At 38.9% G+C, this 11,461-nt stretch overlaps 1 protein-coding gene across 1 annotated transcript; it reads left to right on the top strand.

The window, feature by feature from the left end:
- The first annotated feature begins 13 nt into the window (after positions 1-13).
- On the top strand, positions 14-10,260 carry si:dkeyp-110a12.4 (alpha-tectorin). Its single transcript, XM_047345819.1, has 9 exons — positions 14-240; positions 2,183-2,271; positions 2,384-2,488; positions 4,516-4,676; positions 4,770-4,905; positions 6,893-6,987; positions 8,158-8,326; positions 9,502-9,616; positions 9,710-10,260. Exons 1-9 carry the CDS (start codon positions 153-155, stop codon positions 9,883-9,885), a joined length of 1,134 nt encoding a protein of 377 aa, XP_047201775.1. The 5' UTR covers positions 14-152; the 3' UTR covers positions 9,886-10,260.
- The last annotated feature ends 1,201 nt before the right edge of the window (positions 10,261-11,461 follow it).

Here is an 11,461-nt window from a genome sequence, read left to right as displayed (position 1 = left end):
CAGAGGGGGGTCCCAGTTCATTAGAGTTGGGTTTCATGGGTTGGAGAAGGAAAGAGGTGCTGCATCTTCTGGTGACAGTGAGATTTAAGGTAGGGGCCAAACGGCAGCGCAGTGTCGGAACTGAAAGAAACCAGTAGGAGAGGACTTGGAAGATGCTGTCTACTGGTGTGGTTTTTACCTGGTTGCTCTTCACCCTAAAGGGGGTGATATCAGCAGTTTATCTGGAGCCTATGGAGGAGGGTGAGTGCGCACTTTACATATCGTATATGATTAAATCTCAAAAATAAAGCAGAATGCTCATTTACTGATTCTTGCTTCTTACTTTAGTTATTTAAAAATATGAGTAATATATTTATTATATTTTGTGGGTAATTGTGGCTTAATCGGAAGAGGAATTGTCCTGCAATCAGAAGGTTGTGGCTTCGATTTCGGCTTCTTCTGTCACATGTTGACGTACCCCTTAGCAAGACACTTAACCCTAGGTTTTCTCCTGATCTGCGTATCGATTTATGAACGTGAGCACATTTCTGAGTACGAGAATGAATGTGGTTCTAGTGTAAAGCACATAGACTGAGTGTTCAGTCTATTCGCCCTAGGGTTAAGCATTCAGATTGTGCTGAGTAACATTACCTTTGAAGAGTAACAGATATTCATAGTCAATGAGTATATATTCATACTATTCATGGGTCAGTATGAGGTTCTCACTGTACAATAACCCTGGGTAAAAACACCCCAGTTTCACAGTATTGGCACAACTTTTAACCCAACATATTCAGTGCTGTGAAAAACTATTTGCCCCCTTTATATATTTCTTCTGGTTTAGATTTTTTTTTTGATCATCTAAAAAAAAATAACAGTCAACAAAAACAACCTAAATGCAAACTAGTTTTTAATTGATTTAATTAATATAGGATAACAAAGCTATTCAAACCAACTTCACCCTATGTGAAAATATGATTTCACCCTCTTAATCATGAATTAATCATGATTGACCACATTTTTGGGGCATTTCACTCACCACAACTGGACCTGATTACTGCCCGACCTGTAGAGTAAACAACTCATAGAACATGCCTGACTAGGGTTAGTTAGTTGAAGTAGGCTAAGCCACCTCGAAAAGCAACACATCATACCCCGATCTAAATTCAAGTCCGGATGGGTTAAAATATGTCTGACATCTATCAGTCTGGAAAGGGCAACAAAGCTATTTCTGAGGTTTTGGGACCAAGTGCCGTTGTCCACAGATGGAGAGAAGAATACGGCTAACTTAAATTACTCAAAGAGTCCAAATCTCACATTTGCCAAAAACATATTGATGTTTACCAAGTCTGTTTTGGACTGACGAGACAAAGTGAAACCTTTTGACAGGTGTGTGTCCCATTACATCTGCTGTAAAACTATTGAAGCATTTCAGAAAAAAAGAACATGACACTGATAGTTAAACATGGTGGTGGTAATATGATGATCTGGGGCTGTTTTGCTGATTGAACCTTAAATTCTACAGTTTTACAGAGAAAATCCTAAATGAGGATGTCTGGTCCTCAGTTTGAGACCTTGAGCTCAAGCACAATTCTGTTATGCAGCAGGACAACCTCTGAAAGGCCCAAAATAAACTTAAATAAATGACTAGTCAAAGTCTGGACTTAAATCTGATTGAAATGCTGTGGCGTGTCCTTAAACAACACATTAATGCTGTAAAGAAATCTCAAATTAGAATCAAGTTAATTAAAACAAGAGTAGGGCAAAATTCCTCCACAATGATCTAAAATACTTATTGCCAGTTGTCACTTGATGACTGTTGTTGCTGCTACCAGTTATTGGGCTGAAGGAGCAATTATTTCATCACATAGGGGCAGGTGGGATTGGATAAGTTTTGTTTCCTTAATAAATGAATTTATCATTTGAAAACAACATTTAGTAATGTTTCAGGTTATTTTTGTCTGGTATTAAAGTTTGTTTGGTCTAAACCATTTAGGTGTGACAAAATACAAGACAAAAAAAATTGTATGGGGGCAAATACTATTTCATGTCACTGTAGATCAAGATATATTTTTTGAATTTGACCAAATCTATGCAAATCTTTAGTTATTAAACTGCCTAATGTTCCGCTTTCCCTAAAATGATCACTTTGTGATTTTGCTTGTTCTCTTTGCAAATTTTGTTAACCCTTTTTTCCCATTAGAGCTCAATGAAACTGTGATTTGTACCAACGCCTACATGGACGTCATCATTCCAAGTGCCTTTTTCCTCAACAAACTGCCTCCAGTTTATGTAAGCCAAACTGTCCAGTTTTTTCTCTTAAAGTCAGCTCAATGGCAGCCGTGTGATCATAACACAACATAAAAGGTGTGTTTTGCTAAATTATTGAAATCTTGTCTTTTAGGTTGAGGATTTGCACCTAAATGATCCAGAATGCCGTGGAGAGGAAATCGGGGACAACTATGTTTTTAGCATAAAGACAAATCTCTCAGACTGTGGGACCATAATGGTAGGACATTAAACCCGCTGATGATTCTCTTTAAAGCCTGGATATTTGGGGGGAATGGTTGAATTTGCAGCACTCAGTCATCTAATTAATCAAGCATCACATGTGAGCTCAGACATTTAGAACAGCTCCTTACAAATGAGAGAGACTTTAACTGCTATGGAGACAAACTGCACTTGGTATCAGCATAATAGGCAGCATAAAACTGCCACTGTAATAAGTTTTCTATTTTACGATGGCTACCTTTGTTCTGGAGCTAGTTCCCAGCTAATTAGGGTGGTTTTAGAAGCAACTTGTGGCAATATTATTAACATTTTTATTTCTGCAAAGACATAAATGTGACTTTTGAGCTGTATGGAATTGACTCACAGAAATGTAAAAAGACAAAAGGAGAGAGACACAAGCTCTACAGTCCAGACAGAAGGAGTGAGGAGAAAAGAAATGGGGGGGAGTGGCTGTTTTTCTTTGGGATTGATGGGAGGTGTTGTTTCTTTTACTCAATAACAGCTCAGACCCTCATTTATACCAGCAATGGGACCCTGATTGTCCATGTAGATTTTCATGGGAAAGCTGATTATTTATTGAAGTTCACTGAATAAGAAGGTGGTAAATCACTGGCCATTTCGCCTCCGATCATTTTATTCCGGTCACTTTTATGAGATTTGGAGAGCTTTATATTCCTGCTGCACCACACAAGTGTTCTTAAACTCCTCAACAGGAATGTTTGAAGGTTTGTCTATAAAGCAAGCCAAAGGTTAACCCAGCCTTCACCGGGAAGGTAAATGTTGCCAGCAGTCCACCTCTGGTTTTACAAGGTTTTTGCACAGCAGCTGATGAAAGTAAGCCTGCTCATAGGATTATACGGTCGTTGCTGAAGAGGACGGCTCCCACAGCTGTCAGTCCTGCTTTCACCTTAACTGTAGAAACACCCGTTGTCTGTAAAGACACGGCAGAATGTTTAGTTTTATAGGTCACATATTTTCTTTGTAACATGACATGCTCATGTTCTGTGATGCTTCGTTGTAGAGCCTTTGAGTCGCTAAGTGATAAGTACCAGAGGGGATCTGGTTCTCACTGTGAAAGCTGTCAGTAGTCCATTCTGGTCTCTGACTACAGAAACAATCAGATTTACCATTCACATATGAAAGGATGCTAAGTGTTTACAAAAAGAGAATCTAACGTGCCAGCTGTACTTTTGGTTGGAGTAACAGAAAGTCACAACATCTCCTCATTGATAAAGACTTAACATTTCTAATGCACTGCCTTACAAAAGGTACTGTTTCGTTTTATTGTGATATTTGAGATTTTATGTGATAGATCAACATAAATTAGTCCACAATTGTGAAGGGAAATGTAAATTAAACACGCTTCTTATTATACTTTTTTTACAAATGTGCCTTGCGTTTTAATTTAGCCCTCAATCAATACTGTGTTCAACAAATTTGGTGCTGTAAGCCTGTTGGCCATGTCTCCATCAGCTTTGCCCTTTTTTCTTTAGCTCCGGTTCAGTCAGATTGGGTGGAGATTGTCAGCTGGATCTAGGTCTGGACTTTAACTGGGCCCATCTAACTCACAAACATGCATAATCTACAGCATTTCATTGTATCCCTGACTGAATGTTTAGGATTGTCCTTGCTGAAGGTGAACTTCAGTCCCAGTCTTAACCAACTGTTCTGTCACTGCTGAAGAAAAGCACTCACACAGCATGATGCTGCCACCATCATGTGTCTCCATGGGAATGGCATAGTCAGGGTGATGTGCAGGTTTCTGTTCAGCCTCCCATATTGTTATCAGTTTTCTTATCTGACCAGAGCAACGTTTTCCACATTTGCCGTGTTCCTTACATGGCTTGTGTCTGCTTAAGCCTATGTGGACAATGGCATTCTTCTTGCCACTTTTCAATAAAGGAAAAATGTGGATGAGGACATTGGATTTCTGCTTTCCTCAACATGCCCTTAACTTTAAATATGATAAAAATGTCCCTCAACTAATAACTGACCTGAACTCTGGGTTTCTTGATCTCTCCATAGGTCTCTGATGATACACACATCATGTTCATCAACACCATACACAATAACTATTCAGATGTCATCACAAGAAACTACATAAACATCACATTTGTGTGCCGCTACCCCATAAACTACATGGTCCAACAACCCAACAGCGAAAACATGATCCGAGTGGACGTCAGGTAGGTGATTTTTGTTTGCTTCTTGATTTTCCTAAAATCTGATTTAAAGACAAATGTTTAGAAGTTGAACTTGTGTTTGTTTTGACTCATCAGAAGCATCACTCTGAACACTGAGGATGGGAATTTCTCGGTGTCGATGCTGCTGTACAAAGATGAAGCCTTTGAGGACAGATGGACAACTGTGCCGTCTCTAACACTAGATGAAAACATCTTTGTGAAAGTTTTTATGGTATCTGCACACCACTGATAAAGATTGCCAGAAGCTCTATAGTAAACTAGTTTTTATCTCAGTTTCATGACACTAAAAACTATTAAAGAAAATATACCATTTAAGCACATTTATTCAGTGGGGAATAAACTTCCATGTTATGAAATATTTGTTTTTAGCAAAATCACTGATGGCACAAAAATCATTTAAATAAGCATTTTGTTTTTTTATTTTTACCTAATCGTTTAAAGTTGATCAGACTTTATAAGAGCGTCAAGTTAAAAATCCATACCTTTCGTTTTTTGCTGAAGTATATTCATGACATGACACACTTCTCACAGCCGCTGGATGCTAGGCTGGTTGAAGACCCATATTTATCTTGCTACTGCACACAGTGAGCAGGATGATAAGGTAGGTAAAAAAAAATCTCCAAAACTCACTGTTAGAGAACTGCTACAAGGAGTGGCATCTTGGGGTCACTGAGCCTCCACAGTAATCATTAGAGACTATGTACATGCCAAGTGGTTGTTGGTGGTTTTGGAGAGATGGCAGATTAAAAAGATGTTTTCTGTCCTACTATCAGAAATGTAAACATGTGGACTTTGCTAAAGTCTACTGATGAAAAAAAAACTGAAAGTAGGTGATATGGTCAGATGAGACTAAGATTGAGATTTCGGCAACAAACACTCCTTTGTTTGGTTTAAAACAAATCCCCTCTGTTTAGAATGGTGGTGGATCTGTGATGCTGTTTGCCTGTTTCTCCTCCAAAGGCCCATGGAACGCATGACAGGGACTCCTTGAAATACCAGGACATTTTAAATAAGGGAATCTGGTGGTCTCTTGCAGTCAACTAAAAATCAGTCATTAGATATGTCAGCAGGATAATGGTAAAAAGGTAAATGGTCTGTACTTGTATAGCGCTTTATCCAGTTCGAGGACCCGAAAGCCCTTTACACTACAATCAGTCATCCACCTATTCACACACTGACACCGGTAGACTACATTGTAGCCACAGCTGCCCTGGGGCAGACTGACAGAAGCCAGGCTGCCATACAATCAGCTCACCGGGCCCTTCTACCACCATCAGCAGGCAAGGAGGGTGAAGTGTCTTGCCCAAGAAGAGAAACACTGAGACAGACGCGGCAGGGGTTCAAACCAGCAACCTAGGACAGGACGGACTCCTACCACCTGAGCCACATTCTCCAATGATCACAACGCTAATGATCTAAAACATATGATTAAATCTTTCTTGGCCATCTCTGAGCATAGACTTAATTCTGTAGGAATCTGTGGGCCAGGGTGATAGGATTAGAGCATATGAGAGGAGCCAGAACTCTTGGCAATCTATAAAGAGTACAAAATGAATGGTAAAATATTCTGTATCTACTCCAACCTTTTGAAATGTTATAGAAAAACACTATAGGTGGTTTTGTTGGGGGTTGTACTGCAGGGATACCAATAATTGTGTCACTGCTGATTTAGATAAAGACAACTTTATCTTAACGTGATATTTTTTCCCCATCAAGTCAATGTACATAAATTAAATGTTGAATTTTTACACATCTTAACCAAGAGTGACAATAAATGTGACTGGTTTTATAACCAGAATACACCAAAACAACTTCTAATATTTATTTCCTTGCTCCTCATGTGTTGGAAAATGTCATATTCTATCTACTGATGGTTTGTTTAAGAGACCTTTCATTGGGAATGGGTGCTGGACTTTTCAAGAAAATTTAGATGACAGTATTTCAAGCATGCTCAGTGTTGACAGCTATTTTAAAAATGTTTTAACCCTACTTAGTTGCCCAATGTTAAGCAATATGCCTTGCGGATTATTGTTCCAAGCTATCCTGGAAATCCAACACTTCAGCCGTGACTAGACGGTCATGTGAGAGCTTCGGCACATATTGTCCAGTTTGTCATAGCCCCTTGGATCAGCTGTTGTTTACTTGCTATGAATCAGCATTTCACAGCACACCATGACTTGACCTTCTCCTTTTAAAAGATACCAGCTCACCTGATGCTGCGTTTGGAGAGATGCTGGGCCACACCCACCAGGGATCCATACGGCAACATTCAGTATACCTTCATCAGAGACAGGTCTGTTACTATAACAAAGGCAATGACCTTCTTCACATGCTGGCTATCCTGCAGCTGTAAACATCTTAGCAGGTCACAGTTTTTATATTTACACAAGAAGCTTGTTTGTGGTACGCTCTATTTCGGTGTTATTGCTCCACATTTACGATGAACTCTAAGTCCTCTTACAAGAGTGCTGTTGAAATCTGAAATAAGAGAATTTGTTGCCTAGAGAGCTGGCCAGACAACAAATCTCAGAGCCAAGTCATGTGACTCCAGTCTGAGAGGCCACATGCGTTTCAGTTCAACAGCTGTGCATGCCCTTGACAACCAGGGAGTATTTGCTACTGTTAGCGACAGTAAATAATGATTTCACAACGCCAAAGAAAGAAGGAATCGCTGTTTAATAACATCCAGTACAGTTAAAAGCTTAGAAATTTATCAGATGAACTTATAGGGATAGTTCTGAACTTTTTTAGGTGAGGTTCTGTTAAATGGTTATAGCAGTTAATGTCTTACCTGCAGTAGATAACTCCCTTTGCATCTCCATTTACTCTAAATCCAGATTAGTTGAACCAGAAGGCTGAAGCTAATGGCTAGTCTGAGACACACAAGGCCACAGCGGACTTCTAGTGTCTTAAAACCACTTTAATATCAAAAACATCATTGCGGTTTATATGAATGCCAGGTTCTGAACCTTTAAACCATCGTCACACAGTCATTGGAGGCAAACCTCTAGCAATGTTCTTCCTGAGTTAACATGTACTGAGAAGAGAACATTCAGATTAATTGGCTAATGGAAAAGTAAAGATTTACATGTTCCATTCTCAGTAGGTGTTTCACACAGGAAGATCTTTGGTGAAGCACCGCCTCCTAGCTCCGTTTCCCTTCTAAATAATCCTAAACTTTTTCATAAATAATCACCCAATGCAAATGTGATGACAGCTTACAAGTTCATAAAATAGGATTCATTCAAACCACTACAACATTTTTAGCCATTATTTTCAGCCTCAGTGACGAGCTAATCTGGATTTATACAAAATGGAGACACCAAAAGAGTTATCTACTGCAGGAAAGATATGAAATATTTTTAATGCTATAAAAGAACTGCATTTTAAAAATTCTGAGCCATCACGTTGTAGTTCAAAATGATGTTCATCTCACTTCTAGCTTGTTTTTTCACCTTCCTAGTTGTCCAGTGTTGGCCAACAAACAAACTCTCAGCGTCCTGACGAACGGTAAAGGTCCAGAGGCCATGTTCAAGATACAAATGTTTAAGTTTGTGGGCAGCTCTTATGCTTACGTCTTCCTGCACTGCAACGTCCAGATCTGCCACAGCAGCCTGAGTGTGTGTAAGCCTGTGAGTGAGTTCACCTACCACATAGCTCAAAGTCATAGCCGGAAGCCAGTTCAGACAAGTAGTCTGCTAGATGTTATCCAGACTCATCAAGCTTGAATTGTTTTTTACTGATATGAACTGATACTTCAGCAGTCCTTATTTCAAATTTACTGAATTCACTGACTTATAACTGAATATAATAGCCTACACTGTTACAACCAGACAGTTACATACACTGTATAAAAAGAGATTGTTTTTCCTCACTCTCTGACATTAAATCTAACCTAATTTCTTCCTGTTTTAGGTCAGTTTTAACAAGCATATTTCTACCTGCTAGATGCCAGAAAATGAAAGAGGTTTTAAGAGTGTTTTATCCTCTTGCCAAAGTCAATTGTTTACATAAATTTCCTTTGTATGTGGTAGAATTGCAATAAACCCTATGACCTGGATAAAATGTTTTGCCTATCCCTAAACAAGACTGAATTTGTGTAACTGATTCAGGTTTGTAGGCCACCATCTTCACAAACAAACACAAAATGTTTTTGGGGGTTTAGATCAGGGCTCCATAACACTGACTCTGTTTTCCTTGAGCCACTTTGTAACCAATTAGAAGGCATGTTTAAAGTCACTTGTAGCCAAGCATTAACTTCCCGGGTGATGCATGGACATGTAGCTGCATTGTCATCTATTTTGTAAAGTGCACCACCCCCTACTGCAGCATAACACCACATAATGCTGCCACCCCCAGTACGTTACAATCGGGATGGTGTTCAAAGGCTTGCAACCTTCCACCTTTGTCCTCCAAATGTTGCGATGGTCATTATAGCCAACCACCTCATATGTGGTTTCATCAGACTAAGAGATATGTCTCTTAAATTAAGGTCCTTTGCCCTGTGTGCATTTGCAACTTGTAATCTCTCTTTTCATGCTACTTTTGGACTAATGACTTCATTTCTGAATAGTGTTATAGAACCTGTGGGGGTTGATATGCACACTTAGCACCAAAACACATTCATATCTGGGAAACAAACCCCTCACTATTCTGGCATTATAATAGTAATCCTAAGTGACCTAAAACAGAAAAGATTTCATGAGATTCAGTGATAGAGAGAAAATGGGTTATGTGTCTTTTTACACAGTGTTTGTAAAAATCTGGTTTTAGCTGTAGTTGTTTTTCACATGCATTTGCTACACAGAACTGTACAGCTAAAGATGGACTGGTGAGGATACGGAGAGACATCCCACTGTCCCACACAGTGTCCTATGGGCCAATCAGACGTCTGCTCACTGCCAGTGAAAAACCCAATCTAGGTGTGTAACTTAACGATCTCTGCAACTTGCATGTTTTAAAAAGTTAGAGCAGTTCAAATAAAGGATGATTCAACCGTGCACCTTCCTCTGTAGACCCTAGCGGTCTCCCTCCAGTGGAGACTCTTGTCCTCGGAGGCTTGCTGGTCATCTTGCTGCTCATCACTGGGGTGTTTGGGAGGCTGTGGCTTCGCTCCAGACGTTTCTACCCAACACAGGAGGCACAGCTCACCCTTTCTAATATTCACCACATCTCAGAGGTGGCTTCATGAAGTGAGGCCTTTATAAAATGGACACAAAACACACATATACATGTGTGATTATAACAATGATTGTTATGAGTGTTTTCTGTTAAAATGTTTTTTTGTTAATATTTTTAAAAAATGACAGTCTACTGTCTCATTTTTTTAACTTGCTCTTGCAGCCTTCATAATAAAACAACTAAAAAATGTGTGCTTTATTTTGAAAATTCAGAGATATTGATAATAGATAATAAATATATTACTGCTTTCTTTGTCCTAATATTGTTTAAAGTCACATCACCCAGATGTATGTTGTAAAACTGCACTCAGGGTATTTCCCTAGGTTGTCTATTTCAGTACCTCAGACACAGCTCTGTGTCCAATGTATGGTAAGCTAATTTATTATATAACAGTTAGGCTGGTTAAAATACAAATTCAAATGTCCCTGTCTTCCTAACAAAAATCTGCCCATTTTAGCTTTGTAGAATAAATTTTCTCTAGTCCACAAACTTTATTCCTCATATTTTATTTGACATTCTTCATAGTGATTACTAGGGGTATATCGATATTGTTTGCTAGGTTTTTGGCCACAATATTTCTTGTCAAACTTAAGTGCTCTTCAGCTGCTGTCAGCATGCGACTTCATCTGGTGGGTAGGTTTAGCTATTATAATGGATTCTGGGATATAAAGGTGAGCACTTTAAGTTTTGATAGTCTAGAGTCCCACTATGTTTCGCACTCTTATTTTGAAGTAGGAAAGGAAGTAGTTTTGAGTTGACTTGTTGTGTAGACAGATGGCTAATAAAGATTCCTTTGGCTGATTGACAACACTAAGCATTAACAAAGAAACAAAGAGTGTCAGAGAACATGCAAAGGATTTGTAAGCACTGCGAAAACACCTCACCTGGCTAATAATTATTTTGCACCTGCTTTAGAGCTTTCAAACTAAAGGTTTAGTTCACAATATTTGATTAAGTCATGACTTCATTTAAACTTCTCTAGTTCAATATCTGAAATACGTAAACTATTCAAACCTGATTTGGATAGTTTCCACTCTGAACAGAGATTCTTTACAAAACTGTTTGGAAATTATCAGACCCTCATTCCAATTGTGTAAGGGGAAAATGTTTAATATTTGTTTGTATTATAACCACCTTAAAGGTGTAAAAACCCCAATGTAATAACTTGAATTTTCAACATGATTACAGTCTCTAAAATACAATTTGTGATATGTGGAACCTTTAGCCTAATAGTTATCAAACGTATTTGTAAGCTTAAGTTTATACACTGCCTGGCCAGAAAAAAAGTTGCCACCAAAAAAAAAATATTCCGTTGGACTGCCTTAAACTTTGATTACGGCACGCATTCGCTGTAGCATTGTTTTGATAAGCTTCTGCAATGTCATCAAGATTTATTTCCACCCAGTGTTGAATTAATTTTTCACCAAGATCTTGCATTGATGATGGTAGAAACTGACCACTGCACAAAGCCTTCTCCAGCACATCCCAAAGATTCTCAATGGGGTTAAGATCTGGACTCTGTGGCGACCAATCCATGTGTAAGAATGTCTCATGCTCCCTGAACCACTCTTTCACAATTCAACCCT

The sequence above is a fragment of the Girardinichthys multiradiatus genome, chromosome 19 (genome assembly GCF_021462225.1).
Source record: "Girardinichthys multiradiatus isolate DD_20200921_A chromosome 19, DD_fGirMul_XY1, whole genome shotgun sequence".
Taxonomy (NCBI): domain Eukaryota; kingdom Metazoa; phylum Chordata; class Actinopteri; order Cyprinodontiformes; family Goodeidae; genus Girardinichthys; species Girardinichthys multiradiatus.
Note: the sequence above shows the minus strand (reverse complement) of the source record. Positions and strands in the feature narration are given on the sequence as shown.